This window comes from Cucumis melo, chromosome 12 (assembly GCF_025177605.1).
Source record: "Cucumis melo cultivar AY chromosome 12, USDA_Cmelo_AY_1.0, whole genome shotgun sequence".
Classification (NCBI taxonomy): domain Eukaryota; kingdom Viridiplantae; phylum Streptophyta; class Magnoliopsida; order Cucurbitales; family Cucurbitaceae; genus Cucumis; species Cucumis melo.
Genome location: NC_066868.1, coordinates 9214617 through 9240405, shown reverse-complemented (window position 1 = coordinate 9240405; position 25789 = coordinate 9214617). Strand labels below are relative to the sequence as shown.

Sequence of the window (25789 nt, the reverse complement as noted above, 5' to 3'; positions counted from 1 at the left end):
ATTAATACAAGTAATGCGGTTTTAAACATACATTCAAGAATTATCAGTGGAGTCATGTACTCAAAATCAAAGTTTTGTTACATCAACAACTAACGTCATTAGTCCTAAAATAAAACTGAATTGGAACAATATCAAAATTAATGGCTGTAACAAGAATACAACCAAACAAAACGAAGACATATTCGTCTCTAGTTTCATTTCGCACAGTTCAACTACGATATCTTTGTAAAACTATACATTACTTGATTAAAATCCTCCTCTAAACAACAATATTTCTCTCTCAATCTCTAATGGTATCTTCTAATCAATCTCTGCATGAACATAGTCAATGAACACAAAATTCTTTTTGAAGTTCAAACCGAGCCTAAGCCAAGCCGACGCTTGCGAGTGCAAGACTGGCAAGAAGAATATGTGTATCTGTACAGCACAAGGGATACCTGTGGTGGCCGCGAAAACTACAGTTGCCCCAATTAGGAGCCTTTGCACTGTTTGAAATGTTTCCTAAGCTCCTTTACAAGATGGACAATTAAGTGTGTGTTGCTCAAATCTGTCCATCTGTAGCGGAGATGATAATAATCTCATCAACCACACTTATTTTTAATAATAAAAATTAAGACCTTAAACTTACGATTATTAAAATTAGACTTCCAAACTTATAGTAGTTACAGAAATTGGACGAATTGTACACGGACATTCTAGTCAATTTCAAAACAATCCAGATGCTGGTAATTTTCAGTACCTGACGTTTAGATAGAACTGTTGATGGCAGAGGCTGTTGGCTGCTAGTCCTGAACCATTCAGGTTGGCCTTTTCCGTGGCGCCTCAGCCAATTTCAAAATGCTACAACCAAAAGTTTCCGCTTGTGTTGGTGTAAACGTTATTTTAGTTTATTTTTATTTATATCTGTCCAAACCTTCCATTGATATTTATCTTCTCCTGACCCTGAAGAACAATCATGTCTCTATCATATACCTTATTTGAAGTCCAATGCTCGTGCCATCAAGGAACCACCAAATAGAGAAAGCAAACTTAGGAAGTCAAACACTGTAATATCGGAACATATTACTGCATATTGAATGCTCAATAACTGTAGAGACTATAATATATCATAAAAATGAGAAAGAGATTTAATTAACACGGACTGCTTACTTGCCACCAAGCAAGTCCGGGCATTGAAAACTGGAAGAAGTTTCGAGCACTACATACAAGTTTTTCCAGGACCCATTAACACATTGAAGGAGCAAATCCATACTACCCATTTTTGATCGCCAAGTAAAGGAAGCTGTTAGACCCCCAATTAGATTTGTTTACAACGGAAGGAAGAATTAGTTACAGCAGTTGAAATTAGTTATATTAGTTGTAGTAGCACATCACATACTTTTCACATGTGAGTTAGTTAGAGGCCAGCAAGATTAGTTTAAATACTAAGGGAATTGAATTGAGAAAGCAGAGAAATTTAGTGAGGAAGTTTTACTGTAATTCCTTGAAGAGAGGAAGACAGTAGAGAGAAAAAAGGAATTGAGTTTACTCAGTTCCTCGTTGTAATATCTTGAATCAATAAAGAAGGAAATTCAATATCAAGAAGGATAGAGTTTCATCAAATTGGTATCAGAGCCGACAATCTGAAGCATCAAAATGGTACAGACACGCATTGAAGAACGTCTGGAGATGATCGATCAAGAAATCGTTGGGATGAAAAGAGAGATAAGCAAAATGCCTACGATCGAAATTAGCCTGAGCGAAATATCGAAGAATCTCGAGCTAATGCGACTACAATTGGAAAAGCAACAGCAAATGTTGTTAACGATGATGGAAACAAATGTGCAGGAACGGTCCGCAATGAAGGAAAAAACGATAGGAACACCTACGCAAAATGCCGAAAATAATAAACGAAAGGAGAATGAAGCCTCATCGAGTAAAACGGAGGAATCGAAGCGAAAATTCGAGGACGACCTAAACGAAAGAAAGAGCAAAAGCGATGAAAACTACAGTGACCGAAACAAGTTCAAAAAGGTGGAAATGCATGTGTTCACTGGCGAAGACCCAGATTCATGGCTATTCCGCGCCGAAAGGTACTTTCAAATCCATAAGGTAACCGAGTCTGAAAAAATGCTCGTATCTACTGTTAGTTTCAACGGCCCAGCATTAAATTGGTTTAGATCACAAGAAGAAAGAGAAATTCAAAAGTTGGACGAATCTTAAAGAACGATTGTTAGTGCGATTTAGATCAAGGACGGAACCATCGGCCCTCAATTCTTACGCATCAAACAGGAATCCTTTGTAGAATAATATAGAGATTTGTTTGATAAGCTCGTCGCGCCATTATCCAATTTACCAGAACGGGTAGTAGAGGATACTTTTATGAATGGATTGCTACCTTGGATTAGAGCAGAAGTCGCCTTCTGTAGGCCGAAGAGTTTAGCCAAAATGATGGAGGTAGCCCAGCTAGTGGAAAACAGAGAGAGTTTCAGAAGGGAAGCAAACTTAAATGGGCATTCCGACAGGAAAAATTTTGTTCAAACACTTGGAGAAAGAACACCACCATCAATACCACCGGAGAAACCAAAGGAAACACCACATTTCCTATTAGAACAATCACCTTGAGGAGCCCTGCCCAAGGTGAAAATCGAAGAGAAGGAACATATAAGCGGCTACCGAATGCAGAATTTCAAATCCGGAAGGAAAAAGGTTTATGTTTCAGATGCAATGAGAAGTATTCAGCCGATCATAAGTGTAAAATGAAGGAGCATCGTGAGTTAAGGATGTTTGTAGTAACAAATGATCAAGAAGAACCTGAGATTGTCGATGGAGATGAAGTAAAAAAGGGAGAGTTGAATACGATAGAAGTCAAAGGAGATACCACCACCTTTGTTGAACTCTCAATCAATTCAATGATAGGCTTGAATGACCCGGGCACTATGAAGGTGAGAGGTAAACTACGGGACGAAGATGTGATAATACTAATCGATTGCGGCGCGACCCATAACTTTGTGTCTGAAAAATTAGTCAAGAAATTGTTTATCCCAATCAAAGAGACAGCACACTACGGTGTTATTCTAGGCTCAAGAGCTGCTGTCCAAATTAAGGGAATTTGTGAAGAACTAGACAATTAAAGAAAAAAATTTACCCTTGGAGCTCGAAGGGGTTGATATCATACTAGGTATGCAGTGACTCCACTCCTTAGGGGTAACTACAGTAGGCTGGAAGAACCTATTACCAACCTTTTCAGTCAAAGGAAAACCTATCAAAATTCAAGAAGATCCAAGCTTGACTAAAGCAAGGGTCAACCTCGAGAATATGATCAAAGCTTGGGGAGTGGATGACGAAGGTTTCCTCGTTGAATGTCGAGCAATAGAACTTGTGACACCAGTCAATAACGATTGTCATACGACACACATGGAGATTGAGACCAACAGCTCCTTGAACACCATGTTGAAACAATTTGAGGATGTGTTCGAATGGCCAGAAAAACTCCCTCCTAGAAGGGAAATAGAACATCAAATACACTTGAAGCAAGGAACCGATCCTATAAACGTAAGACCTTATCGCTATGGCTTTCAACAGAAGGAAGAAATGAAAAAACTAGTCAAGGAAATGCTGGAATCAGGAGTTATAAGGCCCAGCAACAACCCCTTCTCCAGTCCTGTCTTACTGGTGAAGAAAAAAGATGGAAGCTGGAGTTTTGTGTAAATTACAGGGCTGTGAATAACGCAACAATTCCAGATAAATTTCCAATTCCAGTGGTTGAGGAATTATTTGATGAATTAAGCGGAGCGGCTGTGTTCTCTAAAATCGACTTAAAGTCGAGGTATCACCAAATTAGAATGGTGGATGAGGGCATTGAAAAAAGGGCTTTTAGAACTCACGAGGGCCATTATGAGTTCTTAGTCATGCCCTTTGGGCTAACTAACGCACCAGCCACCTTTCAAGCGTTGATGAATACAATATTTAAGCCCTTCCTGAGAAAATTTGTATTAATATTCTTTGACGACATACTCATCTACACCAAAAATATAATCGATCACGAGGAACATATGAGAAAGGTGTTGTCCGTACTAAGAGAACGTGAGCTATACGCAAACAAGAAGAAATGCAGTTTCGCTCAACAAACAGTGGAATACTTAGGCCATAGTATATCCGAAGAAGGAGTTGAAGTAGACCCGGAGAAGATCAAGTCAATTACTAAGTGGCCAAAACCTACAAACATCAAAGAAGTTAGAGGTTTTCTGGGACTTACTGGGTATTATCGACGTTTTGTACAGAACTATGGAGCCATTGCAGCCCCATTAACTCAGTTGTTAAAAAAAGGAGGATATAAATGGTCTGCTGAAGCCGAGGATGCATTCGAACGGCTTAAAAAGGCAATGTCATCTCTCCCGGTGTTGGCACTACCAGACTTCAGTCAACCCTTTGAAATAGAAACCAATGCTTCAGGCTACAGTGTTGGGGCAATACTAATTCAGGCGAAGAGACCAATCGCATACTACAGTCGCACATTAGCCCTAAGGGATAGAGCCCGACCAGTGTACAAAAGGGCATTAATGGTTGTAGTATTAGCCGTCCAACACTGGAGACCCTACTTATTGGGAGGAAAATTCAAGGTGAAAACTGATCAGAAGTCGTTGAAGTTTTTGTTGGAGCAGAGGGTTATCCAACCTCAATATCAAAACTGGATAGCAAAACTCTTGGGGTACTCCTTTGAAGTCGTGTCAAGCTAGGCAATGAAAATCGCTGCAGACGCCCTCTCTCGAATACCAGCCGAGATAGAATTAAGAGGCTTGTTTGTGCCGATGACCGTAGACTTCGAATTAATCAAGAAAGAAGTGCATCAAGATCTCAAACTCCAGAAATTAATAACAGAATTGAGAGAGTTGAAAGATCAGCAGGACAGCAAATATTCACTCCAGAATGATGTTCTGAAGTATAAGGATAGGTTGGTGATCACCAAAACCTCCTCGTTAATTTCCGCAATTTTAGACACCTATCATAATTGTGTTGTTGGAGGGCATTCAGGGTTTTTACAAACCTACAAAACGATATCTAGTGACTTATATTGGAAATGAATGAAAGCAGATATTAAAAGACATTGCAAAGAATGTTTGATATGCCAAAGAAACAAATCACTAGCCTTATCCCCTGCTGGACTATTAGTACCCTTGGAGATTCCGTGGGTTTAAAGTGATTTTGATAGTGGTGGATAGATTGAGTAAGTACGGTCATTTCCTGCCCCTTAAACATCCCTTTACCGCAAAAGTGGTAGCCAAATTGTTCATAAAGGAAGTTGTGAGATTACACGGGTTTCCATTGTCCATTGTATCAGATAGAGACAAAATCTTTCCGAGTCATTTTTGGCAGGAGCTATTTAGAGTATCGGCTTACCACCCTCAGACCGATGGGCAAACGGAGGTAGTCAATAGAGGGGTTGAAACCTATCTCAAGTGTTTTTGCAATGAAAAACCAAAAGAATGGGTAAAATGGCTTCCCTGGACCGAGTACTGGTATAATACTACATTTCAACGAGCCATTGGGATGTCCCTTTTTCAGGTTGTTTACGGTAGAAAACCACCCGCCTTACTATCCTATGGCAGTATGCAATCAAAAAATTCAACAGTTGAAGAGATGTTACAAGAAAGGGACGAGATTTTAAGTGCTCTGCGTGACCATTTACACCTAGCACAAGAACAGATGAAAGACTATGCTGTTCGAGAAAGAAGACATGTAGAATATTGTGTTGGAGACTGTCTTTCTAAAGATACGCCCCTATAGACAACTCACCTTTGGGAGAAAGCGAAATGAGAAATTCTCCCCAAAATCTTTTGGCCCTTACAAAATCTTGGAGAAAGTTGGACCCGTGGCCTATAAACTCGAGTTACCACATACTACCAACATTCATCCGGCATTCCATGTGTCGCAGCTCAAGAAATTAATCAGGTCACATGAAAGTGCACAACCTACAATCCAGCACATTACTGAAAATTTTGAATGGAAATCGGTTCCTGAAGAAGTTTTAGAGTATCGACAAAACAAGGCTGAACAGTGGGAAGTCCTAACCAAATGAGAAGGGTCACCATTACATGAGGCAACTTGGGAGTCATATGAGGAAATGCATTGCTTGTACCCCACTCTTCACCTTGAGGACAAGGTGAATCTAAAAGGGGGGAGTAATGTTAGACCCCCAATTAGATTTGTTTACAACAGACGGAAGAATTAGTTACAGCAGTTGAAATTAGTTATATTAGTTGTAGTAGCACATCACATACTTTTCACATGTGAGTTAGTTCGAGGCTAGCAAGATTAGCATAAATACTAAGGGAATTGAATTGAGAAAGCAGAGAATTTTAGTGAGGAAGTTTTATTGTAATTCCTTGAGAGAGAGGAAGATAGTAGAGAGAAAAAAGGAATTGAGTTTACTCAGTTCCTCATTGTAATATCTTGAATCAATAAAGAGGAAATTCAATATCAAGAAGGATAGAGTTTCATCAGAAGCTTTGTGTCGATCTCCACTCTCAAGAAAAGTTTACATAAAAAGTTCAAACCTATAAGAATTTGTTTATAAGAGATTCGTAATGTTTAGCAATTAAACAAAAGAAAATAGAATGTAGAAACAATTGACGATAAATTCAGTAGAGTGTTACGAATTTTTCTTTTATTTACTTTTTCTTTTTTCTTTCTTTCTTTCTTTTATTTTTTTTTTTTTTTTTATTTTTTTTTTTTTATTTATTTTTATTTTTTTTTTTTTTTTGAGGAAAGCTCCAAGAATTTTTTAACTTTTGAGGTGTCTGGTATTTTTACAAAACTAAAGAAGCTTCAGTTAGTTCTTACTATTCAATTCTCTAACTGTCAGCCTTGACTTGCCTTCTTTCTTGAATGCGTAAAATGGAAAGAGGATATAAATTCCTAAAAGCTCACCCAGTCCAAACCTACTTTGGCAATTAATAATCTGGTGTACTGCTTGGAACACTTATTCGAGACTACTCCGTTATTCATTTCCTACCCCATGCTCATTTCACCTAACTTGGAGCGGTTTATTTACTGCCCTCTCAATATTCTCTCACCTCCACAACTGATGACACATTCCTTTTATCAAAGATGCACAGCAAATGCACTGGCAATTTTCCTAACATCAACGTTACAATTCCTACCAAAGTTTTCTGATTTCTTTTTGCCTTCCGTTTCCTAGAGCTTTAATTTCAAATGACACATACTATCTTTCTCATAGTGGAAATATTATAAAAATTCAGAAACGCTAAAGAGGTCTAATACACTCAAGTTTCAAGTATCATGTGCTTGGGTCCCTATGGTCACTTGTTATTAACTACCACATCTACATTATCAAAAGAAATACTTTGCTTCAAATATTAAAAATTTCTTAAGAATAATACTTGCCTCCTCAGACTAACATTGTTATAATTTGCATCCAGGAATGTTTCCAAAAAGAAAGAGTGAAATGATTTTTTTTTCTTTTCCTTACATGTATAACACAAACTGACACTTGATACCGAATGAAGCTTATGCCCATGCCACTTGGACATACGTTAGGATCAAAGGGTAGAATAATCATTGAGAATAACTTTTTTATGCATATGGTTGGGAAGAGCAAGTGAATTAGTTAACTTGTTAGTAGTAAGATGTTTAAAAAGAAGACAGAGATGCAAGAGAAGGCAGGCCAAATTTGGGATAGAATTGAGAGAGATAGCTCACTCTCAATAAACTATCACTCTGTCAGCCATTATACTAAGCTACCACACATGTTCCGCTTAATGCACGAGGTACTTAATCATCATAATTGCATAAGCATATCTATTGATATATAATATCAGAGATGTAAGGGATGGTTTCAACAATCTAAAGCTATGCATTATTCAAATGTGAACACAGGAGAAAAAGAGTGAAATCCTTACTTGTTGATATAGTAACAAGGAGCAATAAACTTGGCACTAATCCTTGGGTTACCCTTATTTGCTCCAGATAATCCTCAGGGACCATTAGAATCCAACTTGAAAGGTAATGAATTTGCCCAGTCCCGCCTCCCTGTAACCTGTGAAAATGTTCCTTTTCAGAAGCAAGATATTGAGATGTTCAACAAAAAACAAATGAGATTTTCTAGACCAAGTTTACTAGTATACTCTAGGTACAGTACTGCCATATCATCAGTACTGTTCCTGTCATATGATCTTGTTTCTTGAAACATAATCTTTTATAAATCATAGTAAATATTTAACAGCACTCAGCAGGTACCATTGAGTTCTTTGGTTCTTTATATCTGACATTTCTTTCACTAAGCATCCATCAGAAACAGAAAGAACAGAAAAACAAAAACGAGGACAATGATTCAATCAATAACTAAACCGCTGGTGCAAATTTCAAGTTTAATTGAAACAGGTTCTTCCACATTGGCCCTCCCTTACCTTGGTGAGGAGCAAAATCTGTAGGAAAGATCTGATACATTCTCCATTAGTGTATTGTAATCATACAATAGATCCCACTGATTCGTAACTGATGAGAACTCAGGCATATCAAAGTCGTCGGGGAGTCTAGACAATAGCAGCGATAATGAAAGAATTATCGCATATTGCAGTTAAATAATACATGGAAAGGTGAAGCTATTTTATGATTAATTCTGAGTCAACTATTTTAGGGGTGTGGTGGCTTTGGCTCTTTCCAAACCTCTCATCAGAACAAAGAGGAGGCCTTGAGACACCAGAGTAGAAACATTTGTGGCACATGCTCTAGGCGACTAATGAGCCCAAGATCACAAAAGATAATAGAAAACAAAAAATCTACACAAGAAGCCATGCCTGAACTCAAAATCATCCAAAGGTGAGAAGGAAAGCAACAATTTTTCATTCTCAAACAAAAGATGCTCAAAAATGGCCACAATGACCGAGCTAAACTTTGTGGATTGAGGGGACTGTTTACTGGTTGAAAATTCTCTAACTTGTTGGATAAACTCAGAACATCACCCATGGATGACAACAGCTTTCACCACCAATCAATAAAATGAGGATGGATTCAAGATTTATGCCAACACCCTGATCCCAAATTGAAGATGCCAAACAAAGGGACACAGAAATCATTGTCTAAGAAATTGTAAAAACCCCACAATGAAAACTTCTATCAAAGACACGGGAATCTACAGTTTGTACAGTCACTTGCACAAGCATCTTCAAAACATAAATCAACAAATGATTCAAGCTAGAACATGAACCAAGAGGGCAAGTTTGAAGCACATTCACCGGCATTGAATCAATGTCTTCTTCCTGGACCATTGAAAAGCAACAAACCCTAAATACTTGTTGCAATCATATTGAATCTCAGGCATACAAACTTGTTAAAGTGAAATTACGGTAAATTTTCAGAGACCGTCCAGCAAACAACCCGAACAAAGCGGCCATTGAAAAGAATTCACGTTATGAAAACTGATTTCCATTCATTAAACTCCAAAATATGCAACAAAAGCAAAAGAAATCAACAATCCAGAACAGTCGTCATGCTTTTTTACACGAGAAACCCCTAATATCTATCAATCTAAGAGCTAGTGAACTTAGTAACGGCCTTGGTACCCTCAGAGACGGCGTGTTTAGCCAGCTCACCAGGAAGAACAAGGCGCACCGCCGTTTGGATCTCCCGAGAGGTGATAGTCGGCTTCTTGTTGTAGCGAGCAAGCTTTGAGGATTCCTGAGCGAGCTTCTCGAAAATGTCGTTGATGAAGCTGTTCATAATCCCCATGGCTTTACTGGAGATTCCGATATCAGGATGAACTTGCTTGAGAACTTTGAAGATGTAGATCTTGTAAGTCTCAATGCTCTTCTTGGCTCTCTTTTTTTTCTTATCGGAAGCGTCTTTGGGAAGCTTCTTCTCGGCTCTTGGCTTCTTCTCCGCCGGAGCTTTCTCGGCCTTCTTCTCCTCCGCCGCTGGCTTCTTCTCGGCGGGCTTCTTCTCGGCCTTTGGAGCCATCGCTAAATATAACGAAGGAATTTGGAGATATTAACGAAGATGGGATTTCTTTGAAGGGAGCAAAAGTGAGTTGTTGGATTAAAATTTGAGGGGATTGTTTATATTTATAGATGGAGATGGCGCAAAGTGATTGGGTGACTTTATGGAGACATGGATCGGTGACGTGGACGGTAAGGATTTGAGAATTGGTATCTGACGGCTGTATGTGTTTTTAATCCTATGGCTTTGTTTTGGGGACCGATTTGAATTTCAGGTTCGCGTCTTCTTTACGAATTACGATTTTGGTTTGCTTTAAAAAATTTCAATTTTCGCGGCTCATTCTCAAAGCTTAAAAGGTTAAATATTATCAATTTGTTTCTATTAAATTTTTTTAAACTAATATCAACTTCATCTAAGTTTTTATGTTATGTAATAGTATTACAATTTTAAAAAAAAAATAACAAGAGATGTTTGAAAATTAAAAAAATAATATTCGGTAAAATAGACTCTTTTTTTTCTATAAAATTTAAGTTTAGTAACCATCTGGTCATTAAATTTTAAAATGAAAACTTATAGTACCCACGGTTAGATAAATCTTATCGTTCTACTTAAAAAGTGGCTTAACGAAATAATCATTTTTAGTCACTTTACCTTTTAACAAAGGTTAAATTTACGATTATATCTTATATTTTAAGATAAATCTTATTTTTTTCTTTTAAACTTATAAAAAGGAAATAGTCATTAACCTACTTATTTGAAAGAAATTTTATTAATTATTTTTTAGAATTTATTTATGTGTATTGTTATTTAATTAATATAAAAGATTCATCCACCCATTTATGGAGGGTTTTAAAAATGATTGAATGTTATTTATTTTCTAAATTGATTTTTGTTCATTATTGAGCAATGAAATATACAAAATTAAATATTTATTATCTTTTGGTATACTAACATGCTACTTAAACCTATTATTTAAAAGATAAAATATGTTAAGAGTAATAAATGGTTTACGTTTAATTAGGATATTTTAAAAGATTTTGTAACTTTTATCTTCTATAACTATATAAACAATTCTCTTTAATCTTTATCTATAATGATTTAAAATTCTCTTCTACTTAAAGGTTTATTTTTCTTCTTTATATATTCACTATGCACGTTTTGTTTTTACAACTTCTATTATACTCATATTTAACTTGACTTTTGTGTTGTAAGTAGGTTAATATTTTAGAATTTAAGAGAAGAAGCAAATATATGCATCGTAAAAAGTACAAAAATGGATGCGACATCAATAGATTAAATCAAAGAATTCTTTGAGTTTTTTTTTTTTTTTTTTTATCTTTGTTATTATTCCTACATACCAATAGTGCTTTCCTTTTTTAAAAAGATAAGAGGGTTTTGGGTTAGATGTGCATTTATTTTTTCATGTATACAACAATTTTGAAAACGAAAAAAACATAGAAGCCATCAACGTGAAATAACAAAAATATCCACAATTAATCGACAACACGCGCACAAAAAGCTTGGTACATAATCGTTGAGATATTGGTACACGATCGTTCAGGTCTTGGTAAAATGATATATTGATACATGATCATGTCCCAAATCTAAATGAAATGATCGTATGTCAATATCTAAATGATTTTGGTACAAGATCGTGTACGAAGATCATTTAGATTTAATATACGATCGTGTAGTGAAAAAATAAGGACACTGTATAATCTTGGTATGTCGACTTCTCAACTTTTTCTAAATTTATTTTATTGTAAAAGTTAAATTGTTACCTTAAATTTTATTCTTTTAGACTCATTTAAATATTTTTTAGACCACAATTCAATTATAGGAATAAGAATACATAATATAAGTACATAATGATATTTAAGTAAAAAAAAACATTTAAAACAATTTAAAAAATAAGGCTACAGTATAATTTCCACATGGTGCAACACACGTTAATGTTATATAGTACCTATTAAAGGAATTTTTTTTCTAATTAAAATAATGTTTTGGTAATATTAATGAGTGAATTACAAAGGTTTTACAACAACTAATACTATCAAAAAGAAAAATATGATATTTGAAATTAAATAATCATATAATAATAATTTTTGGCTAATGCTTTATTTTCTTAAATTATTATTTTATTTTTCATGTGTAATAAAAAATTATTTAATTCATATGTTTGAATTCTTTTTAAACAGCTTAATTATTTAAAATTTAGTCATGTCTTTTTATTAATAATAATTTTTTTAATATGCTTTTGTTTATCTTTCTAACTTATGGGAGCATGTGAATTGAAGAACAAAATGATGAAAATAAGGGAGGAAACAATGTACAAGAGTTGGGGGATATACATCAACTAGGGTTAACATGTTTCATATAATAATATTAGGTTATTTCAACATTTATAGTCATTTCAGTTTAAATTCTTTTACGTAGTTCAAACTTTTGTTTTAAAAGGTAAATTTAAAATACAAATATTGAAAATAACAAAGTAGTTGTAAATTAAAAAAGTAGGAAAAGAAAAAAGGAAAATAAATAATTTTAGAAGTGATTTTTTTAAAATGATATTAATACTTTGTTTCTTATTAAATTTCTCACCAATTATTATTTTAATTCATATGTTTGTATTTTCTTCTATAGGCATTAATATTATACGTGAGTTTTCAAATATAGCATACTTAATCGATTCTAAATATTTATAAAATATAGTAAAATAGTAGATTCTCTCAATAATATGAAACTATAGATTTATTTTGGTGTCAGTACGAACTATAATATTGACGTTAGATGTGACTTTTATCCATTAAGATTTTAGACAAACTACCCATATGATATTTTCTATATACCATTTTCTTCGTTCTCTTATATTGTCTTCTATTTTCTTCTCCCTTTATTTTCCCCCTTTTCTCTCGGAACATCCCCAATCCTTCTCTTTCTTTCTTTATTTATGTTTTTCTATTACCTTTCTTTCCCTCCCCACTCCCTTGTTGTGTTTTTTAATAACTCATTTGGTTATGTTTTGTTCCAATTAGGATAATGGTAAAATAAATATCCTAATAACTCATTATTTTATGTTGTGTTCCAATTAAAATAATGTTAAAGAAAATAACCTTATAACCCATTCTCTTATATTGCGTTTCAATTAGGATAATGGTAAAGAAAATATTCTAATATAACTCATTCTCATATGTTGTGTTCCAATTATAATAATGGTAAAGTCATTTCCTTGTGTCAGTGTTCCAATTAGGATAATGGTAAAGAAAATATATTATAACAACTCATTCTCTTATGTTGTGTTCCAATTAAGATAATGATAAATAAAATATATTATAATAAACTCATTCCTTACGTTGTGTTTCAATTAGGATGATGTTAAAGAAAATATTCCTAATAACTCAATATCTTATATAGTGTTCCAATAACTACGATAATGGTAAATAAAATATCTAATAACTCATTCTCATATGTTGTGTTCTTCCAATTATGATAATGATAAAGAAAATATCCTAATAACTCATTCTCTTACATTGTGTTTCAATTAGGATAATGGTAAAGAAAATATCCTAATAACACACATTCCCTTAGGTTGTTTTCCAATTAGTATAATGGTAAAGAAAATATCATAATATAACCCATTCTCTTATGTTGTTGTGTTTCAGTTAAGATAATGGTAAAATAAAATATATTCTAATAACTCAATCACTTATGTTGCGTTTCAATTATAATTGTAAAGAAAATATCCTAATAACTCACCTTTTTTTGTTGTGTTGGTAAAGAAAATATCACAACAAACCATTGTGTTTGTTTTCCAATTAGGATAATGACAAAGAAAATATCATATGATAATTCATTTTGTTCTTTTCCAATTAGGATAATGGCAAAGAAAATATCTTAATAATAAATTCTTTTATGTTGTATTCCAATAATTAAGATAATGGTAAAGAAAATATTTTAATAACTCATTCTCTTATTTTGTGTTTCTGTTAGGATAATAGTAAAGAAAATATCCTAATAACACATTCTCTTAGATTGTGTCTCAATTAGGATAATGGTAAACAAAATATCTCAATAACTCATTCCCTTATGGTGTGTTTCAATTAGGATAATAATAAACAATATCCAAATAACTCATTTGCCCTTATGTTGTGTTTTAATTAAGATAATGGTGAATAAAAGATTCTAATAACCCATTATGTTATGTTGTTTTCCAATTAGGGTAATGGTAAAAAAAAATCATAATAACTCATTCTCTAATGTTGTGTTGGTACCTAATAACTCAATTATGTTACATTGTTTTTCCAATTAGGATAGCGGTAAAGAAAGTATCTTAGTAACACATTCCCTTATGTTGTGTTTCAATTAGGATAATGGTAAAGAAAATATCATAATAACACATTCCCTTACATCGTGTTCCAAATAAGATAATGGTAAAGAAAATATTTTAGTAACTCATTTTGTTAACTTGTTTTTCAATTAGGATAATGGTAAAGAAAATATTCTAATAATTCATTCTATTATGTTGTTTTCCAATTATAGTAATGAAAAAGAAAATATTGTTTTTCAATTAGGATAATGGTAATTAAAATATCTTAATAACTCATTCTCTTATGATGTGTTCCAATTAGGATAACGATAAAGAAATATCTTAATAACTCGTTGTTCTAAATGATCCTTAGTTAACTAACAAAATGTGATGCGTAAGTTAAGTTATTGATTGTGTACTAACGAGTGTAGAAAATTATAGTAATTTAATATTAATTTGTGTGAGGTGGCTTAACTATTACTTATTTGTCTCTTTTCCTTTCTTTCTTTTCTTTTTCCAAATCCACCATCATCTTCCTTCTCTCTCAAATCTCGAGAACCCACTTTCCCCATTTCTTCATCCTCAGTAATGATTATATGTTCCTAATGAGTAACCAAATAAAAACTACTTTAAATAAACAAATTTTTGCTTATAAAAAAGTAATTTATTGTTCTTATTATTATTGAAAATGAATTTCTTTTAAAAGGTTTTAAGTATAACTTGGGTTGGAAGATTTGAACCTTGAGAACTTTTGTCCTTGGAAACTAATTAAGTCCATGTTTGCAAAAGAAATTTTTGTTACTCGCTAAATTCAACTAATCTTAGTTTACTAATTAAATATATTAAAGATATTATTAGCTAATTTATTAATACTAGTTCTTAACACATGATTTACTTTTCTTAGAAATTTATTTAGTGGAAAATGACAAAAACGTCTGGATACTTGATTCAGGAGCAACTAATCATGTTTGTTCTTCTTTACAGGAAACTAGTTCCTTCCAACAACTCGAGGAGGGTGAGATGACGCTCAAAGTTGGAATGGGATATGTCATTTTAGCTTGAGCAGTGGGAGGAGCCAAAGCCAAGTTGTTTTTCGGAAATAAATTCATGTTTTTAGAAAACTTGTACACAGTTCCTAAAATTAAGAAGAACGTACTTTTCGTTTCTTGTTTCATTGAACACATGTACTCATTTAGTTTTTCTATGAATGAAGCGTTCATTTCTAAAAATGGTATACATATCTATTGAACTAAGCTTGAAAACAACTTGTATGTATTAAGATCCAATGAAGCGAAAGCAAATTTAAATCATGAGATGTTTAAAAAACTGCTAACACTAATAATAAAAGACAAAGAATTTCTCCAAATAATTACAATACTTATTTTGGCATTTAAGATTAGATCAAATTAATCTCGATCTCATCGAAAGATTAGTAAAAAATGGACTTCTAAATGAGTTGGAAGATGATTCGTTACCTCTGTGTGAATCTTGTCTTGAAGGAAAAATGACTAAAAGATAGAACCCCTAGAACTTATACATTCAGACTTGTGAGATCCAATGAATGTGAAAATTCGAGAAAGTTTTGAATATTTCATATCTTTTATAGATGATTATTCAAGGTATGATTATTTATACTTAATGTAGCATAAGTCTGAAGCTGTTGAAAAGTTCAAGGAGTATAAGGCTAAAGTTGAAAATCTATTAAGTAAAAAGATTAAAAAACTTCGATCTGATCGAGGTGGAAAGTACATGGATTTGAGATTCCAGGACTATATGATAGAACATGAAATCTAATTTCAACTTTCAGCACCTACACCTCAACAAAATGGTAGAAAGGAGAATGGAACCATGTTAGACATTGTTTGTTCAATGATGAGCTATGCTCAATTGCCTAGCTCCTTTTGGGGGCATGCAATAAAGACTACGGTTCATATCTTGAATAATGTTTCTTGAAGAGTGTTTCTAAAACACCTTTTGAGTTATGGAGAGGACGTAAACCTAGTTTAAGTCACTTCAGAATCTGGGATTGTCCAGCACAAGTGTTAGTGACAAATTCCAAGAAAACAAAGTGTTTCTTGATTGTCAAGCACACGTGTTGGAACCTCGTTCAAGGTTATGCCAATTTGTTGGTTACTCTAAAGAAACAATAAGTGGTATATTCTTTGATCCACAAGAAAACAAAGTGTTTGTATCGATAAATGCTACTTTCTTGGAAGAAGACCAATGAGAGATCATAAAACCACGAAACAACTTAGTATTAAATGAAGCTACTAATGAATCAACAAGAGTTGTTGATGAAGCTGGTCTCTCATCGAGAGTTGATGAAACCAACACATCAGGTCAGTCTCGTCCATCTCAATCGTTAAGAATGCCTCGATGTAGTGAGAGGATTATATCACAACCTAACTGTTACTTGGGTTTAACTGAAACTCAGATTGTCATACCAAATGATGGTGTTGAGGATCCATTGTCCTATAAATAAGCAATGAATGATGTAAACAATGACCAATGGGTCAAAGCCATGAACCTTGAAATGGAGTCTATGTGCTTCAATTTTGTGTGAGAGCTTGTAGATCTACCTAAAAGGGTGAAATATATAGGGCGCAAATGGATCTATAAGAGAAAGAGAGATTCAGTTGGGAAGGTATAAACCTTCAAAAGGGTATACCCGATCCAATGGGAATGGGTTGACTCTAAGGAAACTTTTTCCTCTGTTGCTATGATAAAGTCTATTAGGATTCTATTGTCTATAGCCACATTTTATGATTATGAAATATGACAAAGGGATGTCAAGATTGCTTTTTTGAATGACAATCTTAAAGAGACTATCTTTATGTCTCAGCCTGAGGAGTTCATAACCTAAGGTCAGGAGCAAAATTTTTGCAAGCTGAATCGATCCATTTATGGGTTGAAACTGTTGGAATTTATGTCCTAAAACTCGTACTTTGTTATTTGATTCAATTTATTATTGAATGCTATAATCTTAAAACCAATAAATTAAGGTCCCGAGGCTATTTTTACTGAGTTTGTCAATGCACTTGAACTTTATGTAGAGACATAAACATGGATTAAGTTCGAGTTAATAGCCCAAATAGTCTATAGTGTATGAATAAGGTTGGGCGCCTTATTTTGGAAAAACACTATGGATGCGGCCCGCTCCGTAGTTAGTATAAACGAAGTGATTTTAAATCATTCATGTAAAGACATGGGAGTGGGGACATCCTATGTAAATGGTTTGCATAAGACTGGAACCACGAAATAGTCACTTTTAGTTATAACACCGTAAACTATAAACTGACTATTTCAATTATGATGACCTAGGTAACTTGATCTTAATCCTGAGCTAACTATGAACTTCTGTTCATTCGGTAGTATCCTTAGATCTGTATAGGTGAGTGCAACTCTTCATCGCTGGCCTAATAAGCCTCCTATTTTAGGGATAAGACCGAGTGGATAGCTAGAGACATAGGGTGCAATATGGAATTCACTCCTACCCATTTCTGGGATAGTAGATAGGTTGTTTCCTTAAGGACTGAGTCCAATTCTTGAACAAGGGGCCCCACCTTCTCATTGGCCCGAGAAGGACTCAGGTTTATAGGTTGGACCTTAAACCAATTGTTCAATAGTGGATCAGTGGGTCTTAAGAAGCAAGATGTAATCTCGGAGTAAAATGTTATTTTGACCTAGCCAAGATTACGAACAACCTGTAAATGATCAACTTACTCATCATGGTTATATCAGGTAGACAGAAATATATCTATAGTGAGGGGAGTGCAACTAAGAGTCTTTAGTGGAATGACTCTTTAGTTAACGAATGTTGATTAAGCTTGGTCTAAAAGAGTTTAGCCAGTTAATCTCAAATCGTTGGAGCCCATGATCTATAGGTCCATTAGCTTCCCCTTCTAACTCATATGGATTCAACTAAGAACAATATGTTGAAGTAACTTGAATTGTTCGAATTAGGAAAAGAGAGAGAAACTGACAAATATATATGATATAATTTGGTAATTATAAACTTTAAACTTTATATTCAAATATGATTTGAATTTTAGAAAAATGAATGCAGATTTATACTCGAAATGTTAGAATTAGTCAAGACGGGTAAAATAGCAAAAAGTCAAAAAGTTGACTTTTGACTAAGAGAAAGTCAAAGTTTGACTTTGACTTAATTGGTCAAATGACCAAATGACCCTATTGACTAATTTATTAAACTAAATGTTAGTGGGAAATGTGGCAACTTATTATGAATTAGAAGCCACTAATTCCATTAAATGGTTAATAGATTAATTAGGTGTTGAGATTATATGAGATAAATTGCATGCATTTTGCATGTAATTTTAATATATAAACTTCTTATTATAGAATGAGAAGAGGATGATGATTTCTCATAAAATCTCTAAACGATACACTTTCCTTTCATCTCTCTAAAAGTTTACTTTACATAACGAGTCCCACAACTCAGTTCTTGGTCCTGAGATTAGTAGGTAAACATAGTGGTTGTCCTTTGCTCGTGATCTTTAGGTAGAGAAGAAGCTTTGGATCGAAGAAGAAGTTGAGAACTACAAAAGGTAAGCTCATCGTTTACCTTTTACATTCTTCGTTTAGGTCCATCGTTTAGTAGTTGCATGTTAATTTCTAAATCGTTTAGATGCATATAGAGTAAAGCATGATCTAAATCTTCCGTTGTGCATGCCATCTCTGATGTTTTTGTTCCATCAGAAACAAGCATCCAGATCTTGAAACATTAGGTTTGATACTGCGATCAAATCTTACGGTTTTGATCAAAACGTTGATGAACCTTATGTATACAAGAAAATCAATAAAGGTAAAGTAGCTTTCTTAGTACTTTATATGGACGATATCCTTCTCATTGGGAATGATGTAGGATACATAACTAACATTAATACTTGGCTAGCAGCCCAACTCCAAATGAAAGATTTGGGAGAGACACAATATGTTCTTCAGATCCAATTCATAAGGGATCGTAAAAACAAAATGGTAGCACTGTCTCAGGCAACCTATATCGACAAAATGTTAGGTTCGATATTTGATGCAAAACTCTAAGAATGATTTATTGCCTTTCAGACACGAGGTTCACTTGTCTAAGGAACAATGTCCTAAGACACCTCAAGAAGTTTACATTGACTAGAATGTTGTTTTGGCTGTTGTTACCTGCTTGGTTGGCTTACATTGTGGAGATATCGTTGTACATTTCAAAGTGAGTGAGATGCTCCAACTAAGGCTAATTGTTATGAGTTGTTATGTTGTGCAATTGGCAGCTGAGGTTAATTGGGGTTCCATCGTGAAGGGCTCTATGCTTTTGAATATATATGCTTCTGAGTAGCCTGGCTGGGATTCAAGAGGGAAAGGATGCGATTGTGGAAGAGGGTGGAATTGTTGCGCTTGTAGAAGCAATTGAAGATGGGTCAGTGAAAGGGAAAGACTTTGCAGTTTTGACACTCTTGCAATTGTGTGTTGAGAGTGTGAGAAATCGAGGGTTGCTCGTCAGCGAAGGTGGAATTTCCCCTTTAGTTGCACTTTCTCATACTGGAATCGTTTGATCAAAGCATAAGGTGATCACCAGAAACTGATTAGCCGTTAATTATTACACGTTTTTTTGTTAGCTGATTCTATAAAATAAACACCTTGATGAAAAATTGTTAATTTTTGCATGCAGAAACGCTTCTGGGGTATCTAAGATAACCAAGACAAGTTGCATCCTCATCAAATCCTTAACAATTGGATTGAGATGGTTTTTTTTAGGAGGTAATTGTATTATTAAGAAGCGGCATCGTGTATAGGGAGTGGTTTTTTTTATGGTTTGTACAGCGTGGTTGAGAATGTTGGAAGAATGAAGATTGTAGAATGAAGTTAGTGCAGTTAGTAAAGCCAAAAGGCTGACGGTTAAAGAAGAAGTTGTATGATTTTTAACTAGGTTCTGGGATATCCTTTTTAATGACATTCCAATTTACTAAATAGTGTAATATCACTTGGTTTGATTTTCTGGGTTTGATTTGATGAAATTCTGATTGGTGGTTGTGTGTCTTGTATGGGTGAAGAACCCAAATTCTGTGGAACTCATCGTCTTTCTTGTAGCTCTATGTGAAGTACATTGAAGTTCTGAAATGTACGTAATTTAATTTTCATATTTTGGTTCATTTTGGTTGATTATATTCTGCTTATTATTGATGGATTAAAGTTTAAATGGTAGTTGATCTTGAAATAGGAAATTGCTGCTGCTAATCTTAATTAATTAAGAGAAAAAAATTGAATTGGTATGCCTAATTAGACTCATTGAAGTCCGTTTATTCTTATTTTTGACCAGCCTGAAGTATATTTTTCTTTTTAGTTGATTAATAATGTTTTCATTATATATTTACAAAAAAGAAAAAAGATTTACCTCACCCCTAAGCTATCATCTCACTATGCCGGTGCGGATCGACCACTGAGGAAAAGGATGATTCATAATAAGGTTAGGAATCAGTCAAGATAAGCGAAAGAGGAAGACTAGTTCTTGGACTAGATTATGAGGACTAATAATCAAAATGAATACACATAAGAAAATCAATGAAAATGGTCAATATTTGACGAATTAGAATGTAATTGAAATTGGTGTAATATTAGACTCAAGACGTTCGATTCAAACATGAATTTTGAATTGCAATGCGTTCCAATCTCATTACAATGTCCAAACATCCTTTAAATTTTTGTCCAAGAAAAAAAAAGAAAAATTGCCAAGAAAGACATAATCATTATATGGAAGTTTAAGAAACATTCCTTCAATGTTTGAATGAAGTGTTACCTATCTTGAAAAGATATATATTATTATCTTATCTAAAAAAGAAAAGAAATATACATTATTAGTTTCCATATAAATATGTACAATTTGTCAACAAATTATTTGCAATAAGAGGTGTTTGACGCTTTCGTAAAAAAATATGCAATAATAATTTTTTCTCATATTTACAATGTCATTTTAAAAAAAAAATTACTACATAAAACAAAAAAAAAAAAAATAATAACCCAACTCACATAACACCTTTCCCAAATAAATTTTATCATAAATTCCACATAAACCTATCCACCTAACCCTTCCCCCAAATACATCTTATCATAAAATCCCCATAAAACTACCTACCTAACCCTTCCCCCAAACACATCTTATCATAAAATCCTCATTAACTCTTCCCACCTAACCCTTCCCCCAAACACATATTATCATAAAACTACATTTCTAAACCCTTCCCCCAAACGCACCCTTAGTGTTTAGATGCAATTAGAGTAAAATTTGATCCTTTTATCCTATGCGTTTGTTTTGTTTTCATCAGTAATATACTTATACATTTTATCATTTCCAATGTTTGAAGATTACTTTATTGTGTACATCCCATAGAGACTAGAGTTTTAGTCTAAGTGGGGGTTTGTTGGGTTTTATGTTTTAAAACTCGTAGATAGTAAATATAATCTATTCACCGTTATTATTATAATTTTAATAAGCGTTATTGATTATATTATTAGTTTTCTCTCAATAACCTAAATCTAATAAACTAACATTCTAAGTTGTAATGAGTCTTGAACAGTATGTAGAGACATACATGGATCAATGTTCGAATCAGCTTAAAAGATCTATAGTATAAAGATAAGACTAGGTACCTTATCTTGGTAACACTATGAATACGATCACTTTGTATTTGATACAAATACAATGATCTAATGCGTTCGTGTAGGTGATATGTGAGTGAGGGTATCCTATGCAATAGGTTTGTATAAGACCGAACCACGAAATGGTAACCACTAGATGTAACTCCGTTAACTAGTTAGGTTTGTATTTCGTTAGGATGACTTAGGTAACCTAGTCTTTAGTCTTAATATGAAGTCCTATTCGCGAGAGATTTTCCTTTGATTTGTACGGGTGAGAATGACCAAATTATCAACTCAATATGCTTATCATTTTGGGGACAAGACCGAGTGGGAGTTGGAAACATAATCACACAAGATGCAATTCACTCCTTATCGACTTGAAGGTAAGTAGACGAGTGTTTCCTTAAATGATGTGTCTCTGGGACTTGAACAATGGGTCCTACCCTCTCAATGGCACAAGAAATGTTTCTGTTTAGTGGTTGGACCATAAATATGTTGTTCATCAGAGGAGCACTGATATTTAAGGACTAGAAGTAATCTATGGGTAAAATGGTAATTTGACCCAACGGTATTACAGACACTTATGAATGACTAATTTACTGTTATTGGTTTATATCTACGAATACAAAAATATATCTACAATAAGAAGAGTTCAACCATGGGTCTTTAGTGGAGTGTACACACAATTAACAAATATTGATTAATGTGCTTAATGAGTTTAGTCAATTAATCTTATATCATTGTAGCTTTTGATCTGTAGTTCTATTAGGTCCTCTTTCTAGCTCATAAAGGGTAATGAAATTTATTCGTATTGGTTGTAGTTTGAAATTTTTAAATTTACTCTAGTAATTAATATAATGTATGACGATATATTATAATATAAAACTTATATTTTTTATTAAACTTTATTATATAAATTAAAATTTGAATATGATTCAAAATCAATTTATGAGAGAATAAAATATTTGAATGAGTACATATATTAATTTAATGTAAATTAGATTCATATTAAAACTACATGTTAAAATTTAATTTGTGTATAATATATATTAAAACTATATGTTATGAGAGAAATTTATATTTAAATATGATCAAATTTGGATTAAAATATAAGATATTTAATTAGAAATTAATTAATAGTTTAGTTTAATTTTATTTAATTAAATTGAAACGATAGGTTACATGAGAGATATTTATTTAAATCTGATTTAAATAAAATATTAATCAAATATAATTTAGTTAATTATTAACTTAATTAATTTAATTTAATATTAATATTAATTTATTAAATTAATAAGGAACATGAGTGGTTTTCCCATGATCCCATATTCTTTCGAGAGGGAGATTTTGGTACACCAGAAAGTCAGAAAATAGAAGAGTTCTAGGACTTTTGCGTACTCTACAATTCTCCCAACAAGAAGAAAATTCTCTCTAAAAATTTTTCTTCTCCAATTCTGATTTTTTCAAACAAAAATTTCATTTTCACTAAGGAAGGTCTCCAAGTAGTGGTGCCTCGATATTGGAGTTTTAGTAGATACAGAGGCTTCAACGAAAGTAAGTTTTCTTCTATGTAATTTATCTTTTATTATTATTATTATTTTAAGCATGCTTAGCCATAGAAATTTATTTATTTAATTTACCAATGTACAGTATTTTTAAATCTTAATTAATTTGAGTTATGGTTCTATTAAATATTCTTTTGCGTAGGGCTCTCATCTCTTAAAAATCAATGTTCAATCTTTGATGAAGATAACTCACAAATTCGGAATAGATAATATCATTTCTTACCTTCAATCCATTTGTTTGATCGGCCCCCCACATGTTTTTTGAAGGATTGATCCCATTCTCCACCAAATTGTACAAATATTTAAAGCATGACCATTGATTTCCAACCCTACACTAAGTGATCACGAATTGTATTACTTTACTATATGATTCTGATTAAAAGTGCACGATCGGGCAATAAAGTCTTCGCAATCATTGAGCTTCGACTAAATGATAGTGCAACTCTATACTAAAAGATCATGCACCCTTAATTAAACAATATTTTAATATTTCTGCACGATTGTTTAGTAAAATTTCCATGGTCATGTAGTAAGAAACTATACGATCGTGAAAACTTCATTAGACGACAAGTAGTATTAAATAGAGAAGAAAAACTCCACACACGAGTACTTACAGTCTGACTGTTTGGTTTAAAGATCGATTTGAGCAAATATGAAGGATAAGAAGAATTTTTATGTCAATCTCTTATAGAGAATGATTGGAGAAGAATGTGAAGAATAGAAAAGGAGAATGAAATACAATATTTGAGAGCGACTTTTCTTATCTCATTGTTGAGACAATCGAAGATCGTTCTCAGGATTAGTTGAAAATACGTGTATTTATTGGATGCATTGAAAGAGTTGTTAGGGGAAGAGAGAAACAAAAGATATCACTCTTGAGGATTAGAATAGAGAAGAGTATAAACATCAATTTAGATGACAAAAGAGTGTATGCTAACAAAGTTTTTAGAAACGGATGTTTTTAGTTTTTTAGGTTATTTTGTGAAATTTTCCATAGCGGTTTAAATAAAGGGGCTCTTGCAAATATGACAATTATAGTATCATAAATTAGGCTCATAGCACATCATTTTTACATTTGCAAAAATAGCAAAATTGAAGCGCAGCCCGCATTTTAAAAATACAAATTACGAAGCTACCCTTCAGTCATTACTGATACCAATATATACAATTGATACACCAATATATATTGTTGATACACCAATATATACCGTTGATACACCAATATATACCGTTGATACACCTGATTTGTTTTGCTGATGTACTCCTCATGCACTTTTTTTTTTACTCTTTAATACTTTACTGATACATATTATTAGTTTAAAACACTTGATATGTTGTTGATACACTCAATCAATTAAATACACTTGAAGAACTAAGAATGATACACTTTATATATCGTTGATACACTTGTTATTGTTTCCTGATACACTTGATAGATTTAATACACTTAATCACTTGCTAAACTTCATTGATACATATTATTAGTTTGATATACTTGATATGTTGTTGATACAATTGCTCAACTGTTGATATACTCAATCAATTAAATACATTTTGATGTACTGAGAATGATACAATTTATATATCGTTGATACATGTTATATATCGTTGATACATGTTATATATCGTTGATATACATTATATATTGTTGATACACTTGTTATTGTTTACTGATACACTTGATAGATTTAATACACTTAATCACTTGCTAAACTTCGTTGATACATATTATTAGTTTGAAACACTTGATATGTTGTTGATACACTTGCGAAACTGTTGATACACTCAATTAATTAAATACACCTGATGCACCAAGCATGATACACTTTATGTATTGTCGTACAATTGTTTTACAATCTCAATAACATGTTGAACATCATTATCGCCTATAGTCAACAAATTAAAACTGAAGTTCAATACATGACTCAACCTGAATTTCAGTATGAATCAAGTTCACAAAAGAATCAAATGATGATATCACTCCATCAACCAAAATACAATTTGTTTTGTAATCCACGTAATAATGTTGCTCATCCTATTGACCACTCTGAAAAACGATTACTGCCAATTTAACCATAACTACAATGAACTGCAACAATTTTGGGAAACTAAAAAACACGTAGTAAGTATATCGGTCAACTAATACATATAATATAAGTATATCATACCGCTGATATAAAAAACTGATACAAATTAAAAAAAAAAAGAACCGAACGTAACTAAATAAAACCAAACTGATCTACGAAGTTCCTTTCAATAAAAGATATTAGGAACAAATAAAAGAGATGAGAAAGATCAAATCGTAGCCCGAATTTTAATAAATAACATATGAGCAATTCACAGA

General features: G+C 33.1%; 1 protein-coding gene across 4 annotated transcripts; it reads right to left on the bottom strand.

Moving 5' to 3' along the window:
- Positions 1 to 739: 739 nt before the first annotated feature.
- Positions 740 to 10041, bottom strand: LOC103500805 (histone H2B.7). 4 transcript variants are annotated; one of them, XR_007815781.1, is made up of 3 exons: positions 9594 to 10041; positions 7902 to 8038; positions 740 to 942 (listed from the first exon to the last, which is right to left on the bottom strand). XR_007815781.1 is itself a non-coding variant. In XM_051079846.1 (3 exons), the coding sequence occupies exons 1-2, from the start codon at positions 9955 to 9957 to the stop codon at positions 8455 to 8457; spliced, it is 444 nt and encodes a 147-aa protein (XP_050935803.1). In that variant the 5' UTR covers positions 9958 to 10041; the 3' UTR covers positions 6685 to 8038; positions 8409 to 8454. The 4 variants fall into 4 exon arrangements, 3 of the variants coding, with proteins under 3 accessions (XP_050935803.1, XP_050935804.1, XP_016903018.2); XM_051079846.1 differs by lacking the exon at positions 740 to 942 and adding an exon at positions 8409 to 8534 and having other exon boundaries at positions 6685 to 8038; XM_051079847.1 differs by lacking the exons at positions 740 to 942; positions 7902 to 8038 and adding an exon at positions 8587 to 9260.
- Positions 10042 to 25789: the final 15748 nt, after the last annotated feature.

What these genes read in the sequence shown, in the direction of transcription:
- LOC103500805 (XM_051079846.1), bottom strand. Translation starts at nt 9,957, where the DNA reads ATGGCTCCAAAGGCCGAGAAGAAGCCCGCCGAGAAGAAGCCAGCGGCG. An exon ending in GGTGCGCCTTGTTCTTCCTG is followed by an intron (nt 8,535 to 9,593) that starts GTGAGCTGGCTA and finishes GCTATTGTCTAG; the next exon opens with ACTCCCCGACGACTTTGATA.